This window comes from Panthera pardus, unplaced genomic scaffold (assembly GCF_024362965.1).
Source record: "Panthera pardus isolate Hobbes unplaced genomic scaffold, ASM2436296v1 HiC_scaffold_8, whole genome shotgun sequence".
Taxonomy (NCBI): domain Eukaryota; kingdom Metazoa; phylum Chordata; class Mammalia; order Carnivora; family Felidae; genus Panthera; species Panthera pardus.
Genome location: NW_026527013.1, coordinates 10125021 through 10147633, shown reverse-complemented (window position 1 = coordinate 10147633; position 22613 = coordinate 10125021). Strand labels below are relative to the sequence as shown.

Genomic DNA, 22613 nt, shown 5'->3' with positions numbered 1-22613 from the left:
TCCTCGGCCTGGACCCTGATATCCTGCGCCAGGCCTTATGAATGACGACTGCCTGCGGCCCGGCGACCTCTGACCCGAGGCGCCCGCCGCACCCCTCCCCCGCTGGCAGGTGGACAGAGGCTGCGCCGGGAGGGTGGGGGGAGGCCCTGGCGCCAACCTCGGCTGGCCGGCGGCCGCTGCCGCACTGAGCGGAGGCGGGGGACTGCGGCGCGTACGAGGCCAGGCGGGCGCTCGCCTGGACCGCCTCCTGGGCCTCGAGCGCGGCGCGGCTGCCCGCCAGCCTCTGCCGCCCCGCCCGGCCAGCCCGGGCAGTAGGCTGCATCTCCGCCCCGCCCTCTCACCCCGGGATTGACACTGAACGTTCTGCGGGGGGTTGGCCGGACGGCTCGCCTCCGCCAATTGGCGGCCTCGGTGGGCTGGCCAAGGGCCCTGTCGGGAACCTTAGCCAATCAGATGCGCCGGCCCGCCCAGCTGAGGCCTCGCAAGCTCGCGAGTGGTGGGGCGTCCGCGGAGCGCGTCACGGAGCCGAGGGCCTATGGAGGCTCGGGAGGGTCGTGTAGGGCCAATGGGCAGCGGCGCGGCGCCGTCACTCAGGGCGGCCTAGGCCAATGAGCGGAGGGCTGCGGGGGCGTCACGGACAGCAGCAGCGGACTTGGGCTGAGGTTCCCGGGCGGGCGGGCGCGGAGAGACGCGGGAAGCAGGGGCTGGGCGGGGGGTCGCGGCGCCGCAGCCAGCGCAGCCAACCCGAGGGGCCGCCGCCGCCGCCCAGCGCGCTCCGGGGCCGCCGGCCGCCGCCAGCACCCGCCGCGCCGCAGCTCCGGGACCGGCCCCGGCCGCCGTCGCCGCGATGGGCAACGCCGCAGCCGCCAAGAAGGGCAGCGAGCAGGAGAGCGGTGAGTGCCCGGGCCATGACCCCGATACCGGCCTCGCGCTGCCAGCCCCCACCCTGTCCATCACCGCCTGGCCCCTCCTCCTACGCCCCCCCCCCCCCATTTCTCTCTGCTCATCCCCCAGCACCCCTTCTCCCTGCCTGTCCAAGGTTGGGGCCCAGAGCCCGCAGAAGACCCCCGAAGGGGCCTCTTTGCCAAAGGCCACCCCCCACCGCAAAGACTGTGCCCCCCCCCACCACCCAGCTGTCACTGCCAACCAAGGCACGTATGACCGCTGGGGCCCCACATGGGGCCCTGTCACCACCCCACCCCCTCCTTTCCAGGCCCCTCTTCCCAGATTCTAATCCCCCCACTTCCTCACTCACCTCTCCCACTGATGGGACCCACTACCAGACCCTGACCAAGGCTTCTGCCAGTTTGGGAGTGCTGTGGGGTCTGCCTCCACCCCGCAGGGACCTTGGCCACTTATTGACCACACCCCTCCCCCCTCCAGCCCCCGCCATCTTTCTCCTGCCCTTCCCCTTTTCACCTTATCACAGCCCCCCTCCAAACCCACTCTGCCCCCCTTAAGCATTTCCCAGAGCCACCTCCAGCATTGTTTTTCCCTTGTGTGTCACTTGGCATGGGGGACAGGATCTTTCTGGGTCCCTCTGCCCCTCTCTCATCCTGTCACTCTGCCTCTCTGCTTGTGTTCCCTCCTCCAAGCAAACGTCTGTCCCTTGCTGGGGTAGCAGACTGTTTGTGAACCTAGAGAACTGCTTCAGTGCTTCCAAAGCCAAGTTGGGCCCATCTTGCTGGGAGTCATTGCATCTTCTTTCCTGGGTTGGGGGTAGGGGGGCAGCAGCAAAGCCCCTTCCTATTTCCTGGTGTGCCATGAGCTCTAGACTTCTTGGAGTGCCCCTAAATAAATGGTTGTTTCACAAGTGAGGCGCTGTCATTCACCCAGTTCCCAGGACTTCTTCACCCGCTCCTGGCTCAGGATGAAAAGTGGGGTATGTAGTGCCTGGGTTTAGCAGGGCTCATTCAGCTTGAGCTGGGATGGTGAGAAAGGGGACTTGAGGCTTGACAGTGGGGAGAGTAGTGAGTGATATCTAATGACTTGCTTTGCCAAGGGACAAATAGATTCTGATCATTCCCAGGGCTCAGCCAGAGAGAAGTCTGTTTCCCCCTCAGCCCCCAAATTATGTTGGCCTTTTTGTCCCAGAGAGATTCTGTATGTATTTTGTCTGCATTCTGGAAATGCCTTCAGAAATGGCCTCAAGCCCCTTCCTCAGTTCCTCCAACTCTTAAAATGTCATCACTCCAGACCTATGGCTGGAGCCTAGCTAGGGTCCCCTTCCAGTTACTCAGAAATAGTCAGAGCTGAAAAGAGAGGCCGTGTCCAAATACACCCTTCCCAATTTCCAGTCTCAGACCCCTGCATCTGAGTCCTTTGAATACCCCCTCCCAGAAGGATCCAGGCATGAAACCCAGGGAACTTTATTTCCACGCGGATTCAAATGGCAGAACTCAGAATCACCAAGCAGCCATGAGAAGGCCTGACATGTCACCAATGGGCGGGGGACAGGGAGGCAAGTGCCTGTAGCTGAGCGCTTGATGACAGAAGAGCAGGTGGGTAGTGACCAAAAAAGGTCTGGGCATGAGCTCGGAGGGGACTAGGCAGAGGGGGAGGGGCTGGGCCCCCAGCAGGTGAGGCTGGCTGGGAGGTAGAAGGTAGAGGCAGGCAAGCGATATATTGAAGTAGCTCAGTTGAAAGTTGGGGAGATGACATAGTCCTGGAAAACTTTCAAGGCGTATCAAACACATGCAGTGTGGGGCAGGAAGCCACCCAGGGAAAAGTATCTCCCCCGCCCCGAGAAAAAGATCAGAGGCTCTGGAAGGAACCACTAATTCTCCCAGAGCGCGGGCTAGACACCCAGGAGTGGACTGTCACAATGAAATAGAGCTCCTATTTGTTGGGCATCTAGGATGTGCCAGGCTAAATGGTCTCCATAGATCCGTCCGCTTGAGTGATTTTTATAGGAGTTTTATCTGAATTTTCCAAACACGCCGAGTTTGACACGGAGGATGTCAAAGAGGCAGGATTCACATCCAGATCCACTTAGCAGCCAGCTTCCTGGACCCCAGAATTTCCCACCCCAGATATTCTCAAGGTGCCTCCCTGATTTTTACTCTCTTCACTTACATTTTCTTAATTGAAAATAATGAAGTTTCGAGCCACTTTCATTCAGATGCAAACTTTGATCTGTCCTAGGCAATCATATAAATGAAATCATGAGACCGCTGTGCCAGTTCTAGTCTCTGTGATACACATTAAAACATAACGTAACTGGACAAACGAAACATCTCTAAAATGATTTTATGCCCTACCAATGGGACCCTGGGCACACTTTGGGAAATGCCACAAGCTGTACTTCCTTCCAGAGACTTGCAGGGGCTCTCAGAGAAGGAAATAAGGTGAGAGAGGAAGCCCCTTTTTGCTCCGAGGCTCTGATTCCAAAAGGATGGAATTAGACAAAATTTGCCCTCCTGTAACTATGGTGGGGTGCCGGCGGGGGCGGGGGCAGTAGCCAGGCCAGCCTGCAGGGGGCACCTGAATTTCATCTGTCAGCTGCCAGCCTGACCTGGGGAAGGAAAATGCCCAAGCCACCGCAGGCACCACTTAGGCATCCTGCAGCCCCCGTGCTGCTGTCTCTACGGCAGGGCAGGACAGTGTCAGCTTCCTCCCAGGAGGGCAGGGATCTAGAACAAGCCCTGGGATGGGGCGGGGGAAATCTGTACACAAAGATGCCAAAGCCATTGGCAGGGGCCTGAGTAAGATGCTAAGAGAGCGTAGAAGAAGACCAAGCCCAGGGGTCTGAGCAAGCTGGAGAACTGAGAGAAGGCAGTGGTCCCAAGAGGCCCAGGGACAGGCGGCCAAGTGGAGCTCAGGCCTTGGCTGGCACTGGCCGTAGGCACCCCTGGGAGCTGGCCCGCAGGAGAAGGGGCAGGGCTGGTGAGAGGGAGCCCCCGGATACCCCTCCAGGTTCCAGGGACAAGCAAATCGAGGCTCTCTGAGAAGTGTCCCCAAGAGGTCCCTGGCTGGGAAGAATTGGGGCCCTGTAACATCCTTCAGAAGTCTGTCTGAGAGGCAAACACCTATGCACCGGCAATTGTACGGGTGCCCAAGAGGGTCCTGTCAAGGCAGCTTTTTCCTCAGCCAGGAAGGCCTACAGAAGCTGGAGGGTCCTATCTGTCCCTCCCCTGCACCCGTTGGTCCCTAAGTTAGGTTTCTCTTCCTGCCACCACCCCCCAAACTCCCTGCCTCCCCCTATAGATAGGGCATTGGGGATGGGTAACCAAGCTGGTACAGCAGGTCTCATGAGCCTTCCCAGCCACCGTAGTCTTGGTGCCCTGAGAGGAAGACTGAATGATGGCTTCCAACCCCAACGATGGTGAGGCTGAGCCCTGTTGCCATAGCAACTTCCCAGGCACTGTCTGCCCCTCAAGCCAGGGAAGGGCTGCAGTGGGGTTTAGGGAACAGGTGGCAAGGAAGAGTCTGTGGACCCCTGGCTGGCCCTGGAAACCCCTCCCTTACTAACAACCCTGGCCTTGGGGGCCTGGGGAAGACCAGAGGTGTGGGTAGTTCAGACAAGGGGAGATGGTCCACCCAGAGTAGGAGTCCAGCTCAGACTGAGGCAGTAGAGTGGTCCAGCCCAGTGTTGGGTTAAGCTCAGAATGGGTGTTGGTTCAATTCAGCGGTGGAGTCCAGGTCTAAATGGATGATGGTTGAGTACAGAATGGGGGTCCATCCGACTGGGGGTGATCCAGTCCACAATAGGGATCTAGTTCAAAATAGGAGTTGGTCCAGTCCATTGTCGGGGTCTAGCCCAGAGCAGGGGATCCAAGCTAGATTAGAGGAATCAGCCCAAAGTAGGGGCCCCAGCCCAGGCTGGGCATCCTTGTCCCAGAATTCCCAGGACAAACAGGTTTCAGAGGGCAAAGTGTGCTGAGATTGCTATCTGCTGAGGGGGGTCTGAGGCTGGGCTTCCTCCTCATGCTGTGGCCCTGGCTTTTTGAAGGGTGTCTGGGGTTCTGTCTGTTAGCCCAAATCGAATCCAGACCAGAGTGGAGGCTGGCAGCCACCCCCCATCCCCCATAGGAGACATAACAGTGGGGTGGTTTCATAAGCCAGGAGCTGGCTGGGTTTCCCTTCTCTGCCACTTCCTGTTGTCAGCAGGGGCCAGGGGTGCTGGGCACTTTCAGGGAAGCTGCCACTGACCCTCCACTTTTTTGGGGATCTGGAAAGAAGGAGGAAGATGGTCAAGGCTGCCTCCCCCTCCCCCACCCCTAGGTTTAGCCTTTCGTTTCCGGTTGGACTTTCGTGGCTGAAAGCAGAGCCAAGCTCAGGGCAAGGTTTGACAGAGGCCAAGGACATCCTGCGATATCGGTCCCCTCTCTGCCCCTACATAGAAGCAGGACGAATCCAGATGTACCCACTTTTCTCTTGGGGTACCAGGATCTGGAGGCTCCAGGTTCAAAAAGGACTTGGGGAAGGAGCTAGGGTAGCCCTTGGCCATTCCCTCCCCCCACTCCCCACCCCCCCACCTTTCTCTCCAGCGGCTCTTTCAGCTAATTAACGGGGCTCTGGGGCCTCTTTGGCCCCCAGGGAGCCCCTTGCTGCTGCCTGGGCCTGAACCTTAACTCCTTCCCCTCTGCCCAGTGGGCACTGCCCTGGGCACATCCGGTGCCATCCTCTGGGTAGTTCAGCACCCACTGAGGAAGTCAGGACCTGGCATCTTGGGAGCAGTGAAGTCTCTGGAACAGGAAGTTAGCTTTAGCACTCCACCCCTGGGGCAGCCAGGCCAGCCAGAAGGGACACCCTCAGGAGAATCTTCCCACTGCCTTCTGCCAAGGAGGGCCTTTGCAAACCTTGGCCGGCCAGGAGCAGGTACCTTTAAATGCTTCCCTGGCAACCAGCTCCTCCTCCCCGGTCCCCCGAGGCCCTCCAGAGGAAGCCAGCTTAGAGGCTCTGCGTATTCCTGGTTTCCCTGCAGAGGGAAGATTCCAGGGAGAGCCTAGGGCAGCCTGGGATGGATACGGGGTCAGGCAGTGGCCAGGGCAGTGACTCGGAGACGACCTTCCAGCTGTGGCTACAGCTGCTCCTCTGGGCCCACCTGACTGTCCGTTTCCTGGGCTACCTGCACCACGCCTTCTGGGCACCTAAGGCGCGGCCAGCACCCTGAGCCCCCCTGGCCAGGGGCAGATGGGTCCCAGCTCACTCTATCCCTCTCCACCCTTCCCATTGCACCCTCTGCTGGAAGAGGTAGGAAGCAGAGGTGAGTATGGGGACTCCAGGCTGGGGTTCCCTCCCATCATGATCCCTCTTTATCTGTCCAGTCCTTCTGGCACTGTCCCCCCTCCCCCACCACTGTGCCCAAATCTGGCAAACCAATGGCACCAGAAGGGACACAGTCTTGGCCCTTTTATCCTTTGAGAGTCCAGAGAAGAGCTGTACTAGGACCAAGGCACCCACGGAGCCCCTCAGTGGGGTACCAGCAGACAGCCAGAAGCGCAGGCCCACTGAGACAGGAAAAAGCAGAATATGGCAGTTCTCAGGGATGGCCGAGAGCAAAGAGGGAAGCAGGACCGGGCATCCTCCTGGATTCTTTCCACACCCCTTTCTTTGCTCTCTTGGGTCGGCAGAGGTAAAATCCCAAGAGGGTGCCCTCTCCCCCAACCTTCATCGAGAATTCAGGGCATATGTTTGGAGGTTGCCAAGGAGGGTGCTGTGTGTCAAAAAAGATCCTGCTAGTGAAAGCACTGGATTTGGTGCAGCCCCCAGGTCTCAGGATGTTGGTGGCCCAGCCAAGTACCGGCCTAGAACTCCTGGCCATTCCTTGACTGCCCCCTGTCTGCCCAGTCACTCATTTTAGGGCTTTCCTAGCCAACAGTCTCTCCATCTGCCGCCCTTGTAGCCCCGTGGAAGGCCCTTCTCTCTAAACTCTGAGGGGTTCTTGGGGATAGTGGGAGTGGTGGCCACCCGTGAGGCTGTGTGGGATTCCTGGCATGGTGTATGCGTAGTCCGGGCAGATGACAGGCAAGGCCAGAGTGCACATGTGCAGGACCCCTTGGGCGGCAGTCGCCACAAGAACAGCAGGGGGCGGAAGACCACTCTGTCTGTGGGCCACCCTGGTGAACTGCCACCAGGGTTAAACTTGTGGGCAGTGAGGTCCGGCAGGCAACCTCAGGCCTGGTCAGTCTTAACAAGTGCAGTGAGAGTGGTAGCAGGTCTGACCCATTAGGGCAGGAATCAAGCATAGAAAGCATTCAGCCCAGCACTGGCACACAGGAAGGGTCCCTGAACAGCAGCGAGCCTGGCCCCAGCTGGTGGTTACAAGGACAGGCCTATACTGTAAGAATCCATCAGACTAGGGGTGCCTGGGTGGCTTAGTCGGTTGAGCGTCCGACTTCGGCTCAGGTCATGATCTCACAGTTCATGAGTTGGAGCCCCACGTTAGGCTCTGTGCTGACAGCTCGGACCCCGGAGCCTGCTTCGGATTCTGTGCCTCCCTCTCTCTCTGCCCCTGCTCGTACTCTGTCTCTCTCTCTCTCTCAAAAATAAATAAACATTAAAAAAAATTTTTTTGTTAATAAAAAAAGAATTCATCAGACTGTACACTTAAAGTCTGAACAGTCAATGCACCCTCTGTGTTTTATACCTCAATTTTTCTTAATGTTTATTTTTTTGAGAGAGAGACAGAGCGTGAGTGGGGGAGGGGCAGAGAGAGAGGGGGAGACACAGAATCCGAAACAGGCTCCAGGCTCTAAACTGTCAGCACAGAGCCCGATGCTGGGCTCCAACTCATGAACCGTGAGGTCATGACCTGAGCCGAAGTCAGATATTTAACCAACTGAGCCACCCAGATGCCCCATACTTCAATTTTTGAAAATACTTAAAAGCAAAATAATAGTTGCCATTTATATGGCACTAAACCCCATACCAGCCACTATCCAACCCCCTTTGCCAAGATTAGCTCATTCAGTCCTTAAAACCCCCGGCTGTGTCATTACTATTATTGTCCCTATTTTACAGATGAGAAAAACTGAGGCCCAGAGAGGTAAGGTCAGTTGTCTAAGGTTGCACAGCTCATCGGAGACCAGGCTGGGATTTGAACTTGATCTTGTCCCAGAGTCCTGGCCCTTAAGTGCTTTGCTGGGCTCCTTCTCAGCCTTGACGAGAATGCCTATTTTCAAGCCTCGGTTTCCTAGGGTGTTAAATGGGAAGAATGGATAAAAGGAAAGTTGGTAGGTAAGCCAAATGAGATAGTGGAGACAAAGCAGCAGATCCAGGAGGACTTCAACATTAGCCGGATGGTGATATTCGCCTTGGGGTGCTGAAGGGCCCATGGGTGTGGGTATTGGATAAGGCTCCCCTTGAACCAGCTCCGCAGCAAGGAAGGGCCTCTGGACTGGCAAAGGCAGGACTGGGGCCAGCTGGGGGCCAAGGCAACAGCTGAGCCCCCCAAGGCGCCTGCTACCCGAGCCCCGGAGGCCTCCACCCAAGGCCCGGCCTCCCCAGAGAAGGGGCTAGAGAAGCAGCCAAATCCCCAGGCTATAAATATCTTGGCTGCCGTCGGCCCTGGCCATGGAATGTCGGTCAGAACTGGGGCGAGTGGGGGTGGGCTGGCCTGGGCACAACTCTCGGTACCCCTAAGAGTAACCCCCAAGTCACCTTGCACCCCATTTGGGACAAAGTTGAGGTTGGATCCTACTTCCCTGAGTAAAGGGGTCCCAGACCCCAGCCCAAATCAGGGCCCCCCAGAGCTATTCTCCACTCAAGCAGGGCGCTTGAAGCTACTGGGAAAGGGTCAGTCTCTGGGTTGAGACAGCTGCACCCCACTTTGCACAAATGGGCATCTCCCCAGGAATAGCCTAGGCCCACCCTGACGAGTTAGAGTCTCTATCTAACTCTCTCTCTTTTCCTTTCAGTGAAAGAGTTCTTAGCCAAAGCCAAAGAAGATTTTCTTAAAAAATGGGAAAATCCTGCTCAGGTAAGCCCCCTGAAGCAGAGCCCTGGAAGGAGTAAGCCGATGACCCCCTCATCCTCCAGCTGTGTCCCCATAACATGGCAAGGATTTTTAGGGCCATGTGGAGGGCTCCAGACCTGCCCCCATTTGCTCCCTAGATGCCTGTGGGGGCTCCTGGGTGGAGGCACCCAATCACCCACTGCCAGGCTCCCCCACCCCACCACCCCCGTCCACCTGGTGGCCCCTGCCCCCCCTCACGCAGCTGCCAGCAGTTCCTGGGCCCCAGGCCAGGGCCGGATCTGGCCCCTGCCACCAGCCTTAAGGAATGTGTCTTCGCCATCTTGTTTTTCCGCCCCCTGTCCTCACCCCCATCACATGCCACCCACCCCCCAGGGCCCCCTCTGCTGGTGGCAGAGAGGATGCCCCAGACCTTGACCTCGCAGGCCACTTGGGTGGGGGGGTCCCTGACCCTCCCAACTTCTCTGCCCACAGAATACAGCCCATTTGGATCAGTTTGAACGAATCAAGACCCTCGGCACGGGCTCCTTTGGGCGGGTGATGCTGGTAAAGCACAAGGAGACCGGGAACCACTTTGCCATGAAGATCCTCGACAAACAGAAGGTAAGCCCAGCCCCGCCAGGAGGCCGCCATCCCACCCACCAGGCCTTCGTTCGGGCTGTTCCCACTGACTGGCTGGTCTTCCTAACTATCTGTTCACCGACTGTTTCCTGAGCCTTCGTGACGTGCCAGACTCAAGGGCCGGAAGGGCCCTTACTGCCTTCATGAAGCTTCCCCCCACACCAGCCGCTGATGAGAATCCAGGCGGGGGACACGGGTTCAGACACCCAGCCTGTGTCAAGGCAGCCAAAAGTCTCCCTGGGAAAAGTGTTTTATTCACACAGACCTCATCTCTAGAAATATTTTTGAGACCCTACGTGATGCCAGGAGCCGCTCTAGAGCAGCACCGTCCAACAGAAGTGTACTATAAGCCATGTATAGTTTTAAATTTGCCAGAAACCCCACTTAAAAAGTAAGAAGAGGGGCACCCGGGTGGCTCAGTCGGTTAAACATCTGACTTCAGCTCAGGTCACGATCTCACGGTTCATGAGTTGGAGCCCCGCATTAGGCTCTCTGGGATCCTCTGTCTCCCTCTCTGCCCCTCCCCCGCTTGCACACACACTCCCTGAATGAATGAATGAATGAATGAATGAATGAATGAATGAATAAATGAATAAATAAATAAATAAATAAATAGTAAAAAGAAACAGGCAGAATTAATTTCAACGACGTGCTTTAATTAAGCCAGTATATCTATGATGTTACGATTTCAATGTCTGTAACCAGTGTAAAAATATCATTAATGAGACGTTTTACATTCTTTTTTTCTGTATCAAGTCTTCAAAATCCAGCATGTGTTCTAGCCTTACACCTCTGTTCCGATGTTAACTTTTCCCTAGAAAAACCAGAAAAAACAGAGGAGTTGGAAAAGCACATTCGCACACAGCCCAGGTGTTCCAATGAGTAACTGCATTGAGTGTTTTTATATTTTCATTTTAGAACCTTAAGATTTTTAAATTTTTAAAAAATTTTTTAATGTTTATTTTTGAGTGAGAGAGAGAAACAGTGCGAGCAGGGAAGTGGGAGAGAGGGAGGGAGACACAGAATCCAAAGCAGGCTCCAGGCTGTCAGCCCAGAGCCCAATGTGGGGCTCGAACTCACAAACCTCGAGATCGTGACCTGAGCCGACGTCAGACGCTTACCTGACTGAGCCACCCAGGCGCCCCTAGAACCTTAAAACTCAGTTCCCCAGTCAACTAGCCTGGTTCTAAGTGCTCAGCAGCCATACCTGGCTAGCGTGGATTATACCGGGCAGCACAGGTATAGACCCACAGGATACAGCTATGAGCAAAGCAAAAAAAGCCCTACACAGCAGATGAGAGCTGACTGAGGGGCCAGCCTGCCTGCACACGACATGCGGGCCTGATACTGACTAGCTGCAAGTGACCTTGGGCAAATCACTTCCCTTCTCTGCCTCTGGATCTTCCAAAATGGCATGTTCACAGTGCATACCCCTCAGGGCTCTTGTTTCTATGTGTGAGGCACCTGCTGGGGACAGCTGAGGGTTGAGGAGGAATTAGCCTGGGGTTTGAGTGGCTGTGTGGAGGGTGCCCTGGATGCAGGAAGGGTATTTCTAAACAACCCATCTCGTAGGCATTACTCTTGCTTGTCTTTTCAGTTTCAGCTTAGCTGCCCCTTCCTCCAGGAAGCCTTCTCTGACTTCCCCCTCCCCCTGACTTTACTAGACACCTTATCTGGGCATCCAGAGGCCCCGAGCTTCCCCCAGCACGGCTCTGACACCTCTGGGCCATGAGGCCTGGTGACTCACATGTTCTTGCCCTGAACCGCATGCCATGCAGGGACAGGCAGCCTCTGCCTTCTGGGTGTCCCCAGCATTCAGCCCAAGGCTCCACAGACCATAAGCACTCAAAGGAACTAGCCCAGCCCGGGCACCTCTACTTCCAGGCATCGGGGAAGAGGAGGACCCTCTCACACACCATTCTCTTCGCCCTCCCTTCCCACCCCTGCAGGTGGTGAAGCTGAAACAGATTGAGCACACCCTGAATGAAAAGCGCATCCTGCAAGCGGTCAACTTTCCGTTCCTCGTCAAACTCGAGTTCTCCTTCAAGGTGGGGTCCCCACACCCAGTGGCCAGGGCCACTGCTGGCTGGTACAGCCTCTGGGCTCCCAGAGCTGGGACGGGGGCCAAGGACAAGCAGGGGCTGCCCAAGGAGGCAGGCCCACTGACAGGAAGGAAGGAGAGCCCCAGAGGGATGCTAGGGGAAAGGAGTCAGCCTGAGACTCTGGGAGACCCGTGTTCAACTCCTGGGCACACTAGCTTCTAGCTTGAGAACCTTGGGCAAGTCGCCCAACCTGGATGCCATCCCTGCAAACCGCCTCTGCCTTTTACAGCAAGCACCTGGCACACGGCTATAGGCACAGGCTGTGCCACGCAGCCTGGATTCAAATCCCAACTCTCTGCACTTCCCAGGCTATTTGGCGCTGGTGAGGGACTTCACTGCCCTGAGCCTCAGTTTCCCCATCTATAAAATGGGGATCATAACGGCCCCCATCTGAAGGGGTTGCCGTGACTGTTCGGAGCACAATGTGAGCACCCTGCCTGAGCTATTTTGGATGCTGTCCTAAGCTGTGACTGCAAGATCTGGGAAAAGCCATTCAAGGCCTAAGACCCAGGCAGTCACAAGGGCCCCATGCGTGATTGAAAGCAAAATTGTCATCTCAGGCTTTGGTCAAGACAGTCTCAGACATGAGCCACCATGGGGTCCTCTCTCCAGCCCAGGCCTGCTGGCCGGTCCCTTACACCCCACCCGCCGGTGCTCACTTTCTCCCCCTGTAAGCAAGATAAGAACTGCCCTCTTCATCTTCATGAGCAGAAGGAAGCGAGACGGGTGGCTCAGGAAGTACAGTGCCTGGCGCTCAGAGCAGACTTCTCATGGGAGCCAGGATTGTCGTTGTCGCTTTATTTTGGAACACCTGCCACGTAAGGGCACCAGGCCTTCAAATGGGGCCTTAGGCTTAGGGATCGGGGCCCTGATCAGCTTCTGCTTCCCATAGGACAACTCGAACTTATACATGGTCATGGAGTACGTGCCTGGCGGGGAGATGTTCTCACACCTGCGGCGGATTGGAAGGTTCAGGTGAGCTGGCCAGCCCCTGCCATAATGGGCCTGGGTGTGTCCATGGGTGTCGTTGCGTGAGCGAGCTGTCCTGGGGACGTGAAGTGGGCTCTCGGGGTCTGTCTGGGTACTTGTTCCCGCTGAGCCAAGGAATCTGTGATTTCTCAACCAGCACAAAACAAAATAAACATGGTGACTCTAGGTGTCACCATTTAAGTTGGCAGTTTTAAAATGTACGCTATTGTTTTCCTTGTGTATATAGAAACGCACTTTGCATACAACAGAAGGCACAGGTGTTCAGTGTTCTGCTCCATGAGTGTTGACAGTTACATACGCTGTGAAACCGCCACCCGAAATACCATATAGAGCATTTCCACCAACCCTAGAAAATTCCCTCGAATCCTTTGCTTGGCAAATCCTTTCTGGTTTCAAACACCATGAGTGTGTTCGGTCTGAGTTTGGCCGTGTTATAAATGGAATCACACAGTTCATATTTTCTTGGTTCCTTTCTTCTCCTGCTTCCCATGATCATTTTGACACCTAGCCGTGTTGTTGAGTATATTCATCTCCCATCCTGGAGGTGGCGTTGGGTACAATTCCATTGTGCGAACCTACCACGGTCTGATTCTGTTGCTCTGTCGACGGACATCCAGGCTCTTTCCCATGTGGGGTCACACACGAAAGAGTCTGCCCTGCTTACAGATTTTCAATAGCTGGGCCGGAGGTGGCTCTGTAGGCCCAGCTGCTAGACCATTTGGAGGTAGGCAGGTCGTGCCAGATGTGGCCACCCGCACTCACCGTCCCCTCCCCGATTGTCCCCATCAGTGAACCTCACGCGCGCTTTTATGCGGCCCAGATCGTCCTGACCTTCGAGTACCTGCACTCACTTGACCTCATCTACCGGGACCTGAAGCCGGAGAACCTCCTCATTGACCAGCAGGGCTACATTCAGGTGCCCACCAGGCCGGGCGGGCAAGGGGCAGGCCCAGGCGGCCGAGGGCTGGACCCACCCTCCCTCCTTCCTGGCCAACAGCCCGTTCTCGTGCCCGCAGGTGACAGACTTCGGTTTTGCCAAGCGTGTAAAAGGCCGCACCTGGACCTTATGCGGGACCCCTGAGTACCTGGCCCCGGAGATCATCCTGAGCAAAGTAGGCCCCGCCCCGCCCACCCCACTGCCCTGAGGCCCACCCCCTCCCTGCCCTCCTCCCCTCACACTGTATCCCTTCTCACTCTAGGGCTACAACAAGGCCGTGGACTGGTGGGCCCTAGGGGTTCTCATCTACGAGATGGCCGCTGGCTACCCGCCTTTCTTCGCTGACCAGCCCATCCAGATCTATGAGAAGATTGTCTCTGGGAAGGTGAGGCCTAGATAACAGTGGCTAAGCCCCCAGACAGACCCTTCCCCCACCAGTTCTGCTCACCATGGAGCCCTGCTTATTGTCAGAACGATCTGGAAGTTCATTGAGTTAGGCCAAGCAATGAAGCTGGGTGCACCAGCCACCTTAACAGGCGAGCACCTCACACAATCTCCCCATCTAATCCTGGACCCACACTGCTGAAACTTCAAGGGCTTCCAAAATCCCAAGCCTCACCTGAACACCTCTCCAGCCCAACAGGAGGCTCAGCTCGCCTCCAGTCACCCCACTGAGCCTGACTTTTCACAGTAGAAAAGAGACCATGTGCAGTTCCCAGGTGCCCCTCCAGACCTTGCAGGGATCACTTAGGGTATGTGGCCCATGCCTCCCCTCCCAAATGCAGACTTCCTAACTCTCAGGGTGCAGGTAGGGGGGACAGAACTGTTAACAGGGTGTGGTGATACATGCTCACTGCCCCACGATGCACCCCCTCAGCTCTACCCCAGCACTTTGAAAGAGTGATGGAGCTCAGGCTTGGAGAGGGGAAGTGTCTGGCCTGGGACCACACCACGGCATCATCCTAGGCCCCCAGGTCTCGAGATAGGTTGGGAACCCCACCTCTCCCCTCAGCTCACTACCTTGCTGTGGGGACCCAGCCATCCTTCCACCTAGCCCAGGAATTAGTGGGAACAGCTCAGCCTGGGGCAAGCGCCTTCACCCCTCTGAACCTCCTCTTACTACTCATATGAGAATGGGGGGACCAGACACTTCTCAGCTGCAAGGTGGGGTCACTAAAAAGGGGAAGACGAGGTGTCTGCCCCCAGACAGAACAGAAATTGCAGGGGAAAATGGCCCAAAGTAGAAGAAAAAGAAAAACTATGGACAGTTCTGAGGGGGAAGAGAAGATGCGCGTAACTCCCTCCTTTGTAGCATTTTACAGTTCCCACGCACCCTCGGCGGTATTATCTCCCTCATGCAACTCTGGGATATCTGCCCCATGCCAGAAAGGCAGGCGCAGGCCCAGAGAGGTTAAGGGCCATGGCCAAGGTCACACAGCATGTAAAATGTAGAGCATTGCTGAAAGTCACTTCTTGTAGCTGTAAATCCAGTGACTACTTGCAAACAAAGTTTGGGCTCCCAGGGTTTGGGGAAGTTTCTGGGAAAGTTAAACTGGACCTTAAAGAGAAGAGTCAGTCAGTGGAGAGAGGGGGAATCAGAAAAACAATTGTTCCTCTCCTAACCATGAATATTTCAGAAATCCCCAGACACCAGTAGAGCTGCCCGAGGAAGCAGTAGCTAAGAATGCATGTTCTGGACTCCCAACAGACCCAAGATTAAACACCCCCCGTCCCACTCCTCTGTGTGACCTTAGGCAGGCTACTTAACCCCTCTGAGCCTTTTTCCTCCTCTCTAAAATGGGAAGCATCATAGCATTTACCTTAGAGCAGCAGTTCTCAAAGCGGCCCCCTCTCCAGCAGTATCAGCATGGCTGACGAACTGGCTAGGTACATGGGTTCTCAGGCCCCACTCAGACCTCCGGAATCAAACTCCAGTGGGCCCGACCAGCTGTTTTAATGAGATTTCTGAAGTGCACTCAAATCGGCAGCCCTCTACCTGGTAGGTCTATGAGGCAGCAAAGGCAACCCAGGCTCCCCAGACTCCAGACGACTTGCCCACCCTGTGTTAACCCCCCCTCTCTCCAGGTGCGGTTCCCATCCCACTTCAGCTCCGACCTGAAGGATCTGCTGCGGAACCTACTGCAGGTGGACCTCACCAAACGCTTTGGGAACCTCAAGAATGGAGTCAATGATATCAAGAACCACAAATGGTTTGCCACAACTGACTGGATCGCCATCTACCAGAGGAAGGTGGGCCGCCTCCTTCCCCGTGCCATGTGCTCCCCCCCTCTCCCCCCCAGTGCACTGAGGGTTTTGGGAGGAGGCTATAAGCCAGAGAGGGCTGCCAGTGGAGAGATGGAAAGGGAAGTGGCATTTGAAAATAGGCCGCAGGCTCTGAGTCAACCTAGCTGAGGCACCTTAGAGCAGTGGGGGTCTAGAAATGGGATTGTGGGGTCATTTGGCCACTCTGTGACCTTGGGCAGGAGATACCCCTCTGGTGAGTTGGCTATAATGAGATTCTTAGGTTATTAAGGTGAATTCACAGCCTGATGCTAAGCTCAGGCCTGGGTCAGAGTAAGTCATCTCATAAATGTTAGGCCATTCACATTTATTGTTATAAGGATGATTATGTTGACTACTGAGATCTGAGTGGTTCTTAACCCCTCTCTAGGTGGAAGCTCCCTTCATACCAAAGTTTAAAGGCCCTGGGGACACGAGTAATTTCGACGACTATGAGGAGGAAGAGATCCGAGTCTCCATCAATGAGAAGTGTGGCAAGGAGTTTACTGAGTTTTAGGGGTGTGCCTATGCCCCCATGGGTTTTCTTTCTTTCTTCTTTCTTTCTTTCTTTTTTTTTTTTTTTTTTTTTTTTTTTTTTTTTTTTTTTTTGGTGGGGGGTGGGTGGGAGGGTTGGATTGAACAGCCAGAGGGCCCCAGAGTTCCTTGCATCTAATTTCACCCCCACCCCACCCTCCAGGGTAGGGGGGAGCAGGAAGCCCAGATATATGGAGGGATGGAAACACCAGCTGCTCCCCCTCATTCCCTCACCCTCCTGCTCCCACCCCCAGACCCAACTGCTTTTGCCTTCCTCCTCCCCTAAAGCCCCACCCCCAACCAGCCCACTTCTGCCTGTTTTAAATGAGTTTCTGAGTTCCAGTCAGACCACGTCTTGCTGGTGTATTCAGGGACAGGGTGTGCAAAGAGAGGCCCAAACTTAACTCCATCCCCATTCCCCCAAACCACAGGCATCACCAGCTAATGAAGGAAAGGCCAGCCTTCTCTTCAGAGCAATGGTGACTGGAGAGGAGAGATTTTAGTGACCTGTTCAGTGGGCTGCTTGCTAGAATTTAAAAAAAAAAAAAAAAATTTGTATACTCTTATTTAAGTTCCACCAGTGCCTCCCTCCCTCCTTCCTCTACCCTTACCCCTTCCATGCTCCCCCCACTTCCCAAATCCATTTTAACTAGGCTGAGAAGCAGACTGAATTTGTAAAGGAAGGAGCTGGGGTTCAAACCTCCGCCCCAAGCTGCTAATCTCCTCTGCTCCTCTGCCCACTCCCCCCCACCTTGAGGGGGGGGGGTGTCCCCTGCCAAGCCTGGAAGGGTCTCAGCCCCTTTAGGAAGCCCCTACCCCTTCTGCCCCAACAGACCTTTCTTCACCCTTGGGCTTCGGGACCGAGACAAAGCAGCTGCCCCTCTCCCTGCCAAAGAGGAGTTGCCCCCCAAAAAGATAGAAGGGGAGCCCCAACCCCAGGGTCTTTCCTCCCACCAGCACTCGCCCCAAACTCCTGAATTTTATTCTCAGCTAGATTTTAATGCCCAGCCTCCTCTCAGCTCAGTTGGGAAGGCAACCCCAGCAAAAGAAGGCAAAGCCCTCCTCCCTCTTGTGGCCCCGGGTTCAAGGCCAGGGTTGCTGGGGAGGGGCTGCCGGTTTTATTCACCTAGCAGCCTCCGCCCCCCCCCTCCCCCCAACCTGGGCGCTCCTCCTCTGCTTAGCTGTCAGCTGTCCATCACTCCTCCCCCCCCCCATTTGTGCTTTTTTCTCTCTCAACAGAAAAGTGGGGAGCCCCTGGGGAACCACCCCATTCATCCCCATATCTGTCTCTCATAACTTCTCCCCAACCAGGAGGAGCTCTCAGGCCTAGGGTGGGGCCCCGGGTGGGCGCGGGGGCGATTCAACCTGTGTGCTGCGAAGGACGCGACTTCCTCTTGAACAGTGTGCTGTTGTAAACATATTTGAAAACTATTACCAATAAAGTTTTGTTTAAAAAAAAAAGTGTCGCTGGTGTTCCCGACTTCGGTCACCCACCCACACACCCCCAGGGGTTTGGAAAGACCATTTCGGACCCCAACGTCCAGGCTGATCAGGACCTGGCCTGGAGTCTTTGTAAAACCGGGTTTAGCCGGAATTCCGCCACTACCTCGCCCTGCAGGAGAGGGGGGCGCCAAATTGCCCTTTGACCCTGGATTCGGGGTTCCCGAATCTGTGGCGCGCCCCCCCGGCGTCCAGCCCCCGGCCGAGAGGGCGCTCTAGGGAGACGCTGGGGCCGGCGCGCCGGGAGGCCGAGCGGCGGCGGAGGCGGCCCCGGCAAGGGGGGGGGGTAAGGGGTGGGGGAGACGGTGCGCGCCCCCCTCCCCGCATCCTCGGCGCGGAGCGCGGGGACAAGCGCGCCGTTGGGGCGCGGGGGCGGCGACAGTCCGAGGGTCCCCGCGGCGCCCGGCAAGCGCAGCGGCCCGGCCCGCGGGCGGCGAGTTCCCGGTAAGTGCGGTCCCGAGAGCGGAGCGCGCCGGGGAGGCGTGGAGAGGGGGGCTGGGCGCCGGGGACGTCTGGGTCCCGCGCCCAATGGCTGGAGGGCGGCCGAGCGCCGCCCGCCCGCCCCGCCCGCCCCCTCTCCCCTCCCCCCGGCGCTCCCCTCCCCCTCCCCCGCCCGCCGCTTTCCCCCGCCCCCGCCCCGGCGCCAACTCCACGGCGCCTCCTTAAAAAGCGCGCGGGAGTTGTAAGGGGGGGCCGGAGCGAGCCAGAGTGAGCGAGAGCGCAGGGTAAAGGGGGCGGGCGGGGGGCCCGAGCTCCACCTTAAAAGCGGGCGCGTGGGGGTGGGAGGGAGGAAGGCGGGCGGCGGGGAGGAGGGAGGGAGGGAAGGAAGGGGGGCCGGAGTGTCCCGGGCGCAGGGCGCGCGTGCGGCGGCGGCGGCGGCGGGGAGGGGCCGGCCGCGCCGCGCTCCCCTCCTCCCTCCTCGCATCCCCGGCCCCGCGCGCGCCCAGCAGAAGCGGGTCTGTGTGTGCGTGCGTGCGAGTGAGTGAGTGTGTGCATATTTTTTTCTCTCTTTTCTTTCTCTCTCACTGTTTTTTCTCTCTCTCGCTCCCTCTCTCTCGCTTTTTTTTTTTTTTTTTTTTTTTTTTTTTGCAAAGAAACAGCAGCGCCGCCGCCGCTCCGCCGAGGCGCTGCGCCCCCCGGGGGGGGAGGCGGAGGAGGCGGGCAGCGGCGGAGGGAGGGGAGCCGGAGAGGGGGGCGCCGCGCTGGGAGGGAGGCAGCGCGCACGGTGCAGCCGGGCCGGGCGGGAGGCATGGCGGGGCCCCCGGCCCTACCCCCGCCGGAGACGGCGGCGGCCGCCACCACGGCGGCCGCTGCCTCGTCGTCCGCCGCTTCCCCGCACTACCAAGAGTGGATCCTGGACACCATCGACTCGCTGCGCTCGCGCAAGGCGCGGCCGGACCTGGAGCGCATCTGCCGGATGGTGCGGCGGCGGCACGGCCCGGAGCCGGAGCGCACGCGCGCCGAGCTCGAGAAACTGATCCAGCAGCGCGCCGTGCTCCGGGTCAGCTACAAGGGGAGCATCTCGTACCGCAACGCGGCGCGCGTCCAGCCGCCCCGGCGCGGAGCCACCCCGCCGGCCCCGCCGCGCGCCCCCCGCGGGGGCCCAGCCGCCGCCGCCGCCGCGCCGCCGCCCACGCCCGCCCCGCCGCCACCGCCCGCGCCCGTCGCCGCCGCCGCCCCGGCCCGGGCGCCCCGCGCGGCCGCCGCTGCCGCCGCCACAGCGCCCCCCTCGCCCGGCCCCGCGCAGCCGGGCCCCCGCGCGCAGCGGGCCGCGCCCCTGGCCGCGCCGCCGCCCGCGCCTGCCGCTCCTCCGGCAGTGGCGCCCCCGGCCGGCCCGCGCCGCGCCCCCCCGCCCGCCGTCGCCGCCCGGGAGCCGCCGCTGCCGCCGCCGCCACAGCCGCCGGCGCCGCCACAGCAGCAGCAGCCGCCGCCGCCGCAGCCACAGCAGCCGCCGGAGGGGGGCGCGGCGCGGGCCGGCGGCCCGGCGCGGCCCGTGAGCCTGCGGGAAGTCGTGCGCTACCTCGGGGGCAGCGGCGGCGCCGGCGGTCGCCTGACCCGCGGCCGCGTGCAGGGGTTGCTGGAGGAAGAGGCGGCAGCGCGGGGCCGCCTGGAGCGCACCCGCCTCGGAGCGCTCGCTCTGCCCCGCGGGGACAGGCCCGGACGGGCGCCGCCGGCCGCCAGCGCCCGCGCGTCGCGGAGCAAGGTGAGCGCGCCGGGGAAAGGGCGGGGTGGGGGGGTGGGTGCCGCGCTGTAGGCAGGTGCGGGCGAAGTTGGTGGTGGGGCGCGAGTCCCGGGAGGAACCGGGTGGCGGGCGGCCTTGGCTTTTCGCGTCTTCCTTGCGGGTTCGGCCCGTGGTGACCTTGGCAAGTGACTTAATCTTCCCGAGCCTCAGTTTCCTCTGCTTGTACAACGCGACTTAATAGCAGTAGCGACCCCTTGAGGTTGTTGAGCGAGTTTAGTGAGATTTGGCTACTAAGGGCTTTATTAACACAGAGCGTGGCACGGACTGAATGCGTAAAAGTTAGTCCGTGTTGATATTAAAGGTGGGTGGTAAGCACACCACTCGATCCTGGATCACAGGGACTGGGCGAAAGGCCAGAACAGCTACTAACCTTTTCCTGCTTCTCTCCCTGGCACCAGAGAGGTGGAGAAGAGCGGGTGCTTGAGAAGGAAGAAGAGGAAGATGATGATGAAGATGAAGATGATGAAGACGATGTGTCAGAGGGATCGGAAGTGCCGGAGGGTGACCGTCCAGCAGGTGCCCAGCACCACCAGCTTAATGGCGAGCGAGGCCCTCAGAGTACCAAGGAGAGGGTCAAGGAGTGGACACCCTGTGGACCCCTCCAGGGCCAGGATGAGGGCCGGGGGCCAGCACCAGGCAGTGGTACCCGCCAAGTGTTCTCCATGGCAGCCATGAATAAGGAAGGGGGATCAGGTAAGGATCTCTCTGAGTTGGGCAAGGTTGCCTGATGGGGAGGAACTGAGCCCCAAGACAAAGCCACGGGCATATGCTTTTTCTTTCCCAGCCTCTGCTGCCACTGGGCCAGACTCCCCGTCCCCTGTGCCTTTGCCCCCAGGAAAACCAGCCCTCCCTGGGGCTGATGGGACCCCCTTTGGCTGTCCGTAAGTTGGGGTATTTGAGCCATGGGGGTGTTGCCTACCGACGTGTAATAGAACCAGAGGAGTATCGCTACTGACTGGTTCCCCTTGTTCTGCCACAGTTCTGGGCGCAAAGAGAAGCCGGCTGACCCTGTGGAGTGGACAGTGATGGACGTGGTCGAGTACTTCACTGAGGCCGGCTTCCCCGAGCAGGCGACAGCTTTCCAAGAGCAGGTGAGTTCCCAACCCTCAATGTACCCCTCTCTATCCCAGGGCCTCAGTGGTGGGGGGGGGGAGGGGATCTGCTCTGACTCTGTCTGTCTGTCCCACCCAGGAAATCGATGGCAAGTCTTTGCTGCTCATGCAGCGCACAGATGTGCTGACTGGCCTGTCCATCCGCCTGGGCCCAGCCCTGAAAATCTACGAGCACCACATCAAGGTGCTGCAACAAGGCCACTTTGAGGATGACGACCCCGATGGCTTTCTAGGCTGAGCACCCAGCCTCTCCCCTGCCCCAACCCATTCCAGCCCCCATCTCACCCGAAACCCCCAGAGTCCAGGAGCTGGATGGGGACGCTCTCAGCCCTCCTAACAGATTCCAGTGAGGGGGTGTTCCTCCCTACTCCTCTCTTCCCTGTGTTTCCCCAGCATACATACATTTGGCCCCCAGCACATCCTGTACTCCATGATAGAGGAGTGTGGGGTGAGAACAGGGCCTGCTCATTTCACCCCAGGAAGCCAACCTCCCCCCCCCCAAGTCTAGGACATTTTTGAAAAAAAAAAAAAAAAAAATGGGGGCTTCCCATCTCCCCTAGGTCCTCTTCAGTTCAGCCAGATGTTTCCTATATAAATGTTTTGTTCTGCCTGTTCATTTTGGTGGGTGGCCTTTCCTCTCTCCCCCACCACCCACGCCCCATCCCGGTCTGCCCCTGGCCTCCAGCCCCTGGGAATCGCCGGGGTGGGGTCCCTGGGTCTTCCCTAACCCTCTTTCTTTCTGTTGGTTGTCGCTCCAGCTGGCCGTATTGCTTTTTAATATTGCACCGAAGGTTTTTTAAATAAAGTTTTAAAAAAAAAATGCCGGGAGTTCACTTCATGGAGTGGGAGAGGGGGGTAAGAGCAAACGGTGGGGGGGGGGCAGGGGCGGGGGGCCCTCCGGGAGAGTCTAGGTTAACACAGAGTTGTTGGAGGAAGAAGCCAGGTAGTGCACGGGGCTGCCTCACAGCCAGCTAGAACACGAAGTGCTCCAGGAGATCGGGTGCCGTCCTCTCCCCATGCTCAAAACAGTGCTCTGGCACACAGTAGGTGCTCAAATACTTGTTGAGTGACCAGCAGTTAACTAGGCTTTATGAGCATTTTCTCCGTTGTTCTCTCCCCAGCCCAGTGAGGCAGAGAGCTCATAAAAACCCACTTTCCAGAAGAGGCAACTGGCTCAGCACAGCAAAGATGCTTGCTCAGGGTCACACAGGGTGGGGTCAGACACCTGTCTGAGTTCTTTACCCAGAGTCTTTTTAAATGTAATTAGTGTATTTAGCTTTATAGCCCTATGTAGTCAGCCTTTGCAAGCCACCAAGAATCCAGTCTATAACTATTGGGGGCAGGGGTCTGTCTTGGGCCCATGGTAGGGTCTCCAGGC

The 22613-nt window shown here is 58.0% G+C and overlaps 3 protein-coding genes across 5 annotated transcripts; all 3 read left to right on the top strand.

Annotated features, from left to right (window-relative positions):
* The first annotated feature begins 631 nt into the window (after nucleotides 1-631).
* Nucleotides 632-17842, top strand: PRKACA (protein kinase cAMP-activated catalytic subunit alpha). Of its 3 annotated transcripts, none has more exons than XM_053897067.1 (10): nucleotides 632-893; nucleotides 8862-8923; nucleotides 9392-9520; nucleotides 11488-11586; nucleotides 12533-12615; nucleotides 13420-13546; nucleotides 13647-13742; nucleotides 13830-13952; nucleotides 15653-15817; nucleotides 16239-17842. In XM_053897067.1, exons 1-10 carry the CDS (start codon nucleotides 848-850, stop codon nucleotides 16362-16364), a joined length of 1056 nt encoding a protein of 351 aa, XP_053753042.1. In that variant the 5' UTR covers nucleotides 632-847; the 3' UTR covers nucleotides 16365-17842. The 3 variants fall into 3 exon arrangements, with proteins under 3 accessions (XP_053753042.1, XP_053753043.1, XP_053753041.1); XM_053897068.1 differs by lacking the exon at nucleotides 632-893 and adding an exon at nucleotides 4288-4324; XM_053897066.1 differs by lacking the exon at nucleotides 632-893 and adding an exon at nucleotides 6121-6208.
* Nucleotides 5502-6115, top strand: LOC128775510 (small integral membrane protein 46-like). The gene has a single exon (XM_053897069.1). It carries the CDS (start codon nucleotides 5963-5965, stop codon nucleotides 6113-6115), a length of 153 nt encoding a protein of 50 aa, XP_053753044.1. The 5' UTR covers nucleotides 5502-5962.
* A 668-nt stretch (nucleotides 17843-18510) lies between the features above and the next one.
* SAMD1 (sterile alpha motif domain containing 1) lies at nucleotides 18511-22055 on the top strand. Its single transcript, XM_053897065.1, has 6 exons — nucleotides 18511-18606; nucleotides 18976-20084; nucleotides 20522-20816; nucleotides 20908-21004; nucleotides 21103-21214; nucleotides 21315-22055. Exons 2-6 carry the CDS (start codon nucleotides 19131-19133, stop codon nucleotides 21471-21473), a joined length of 1617 nt encoding a protein of 538 aa, XP_053753040.1. The 5' UTR covers nucleotides 18511-18606; nucleotides 18976-19130; the 3' UTR covers nucleotides 21474-22055.
* Nucleotides 22056-22613: the final 558 nt, after the last annotated feature.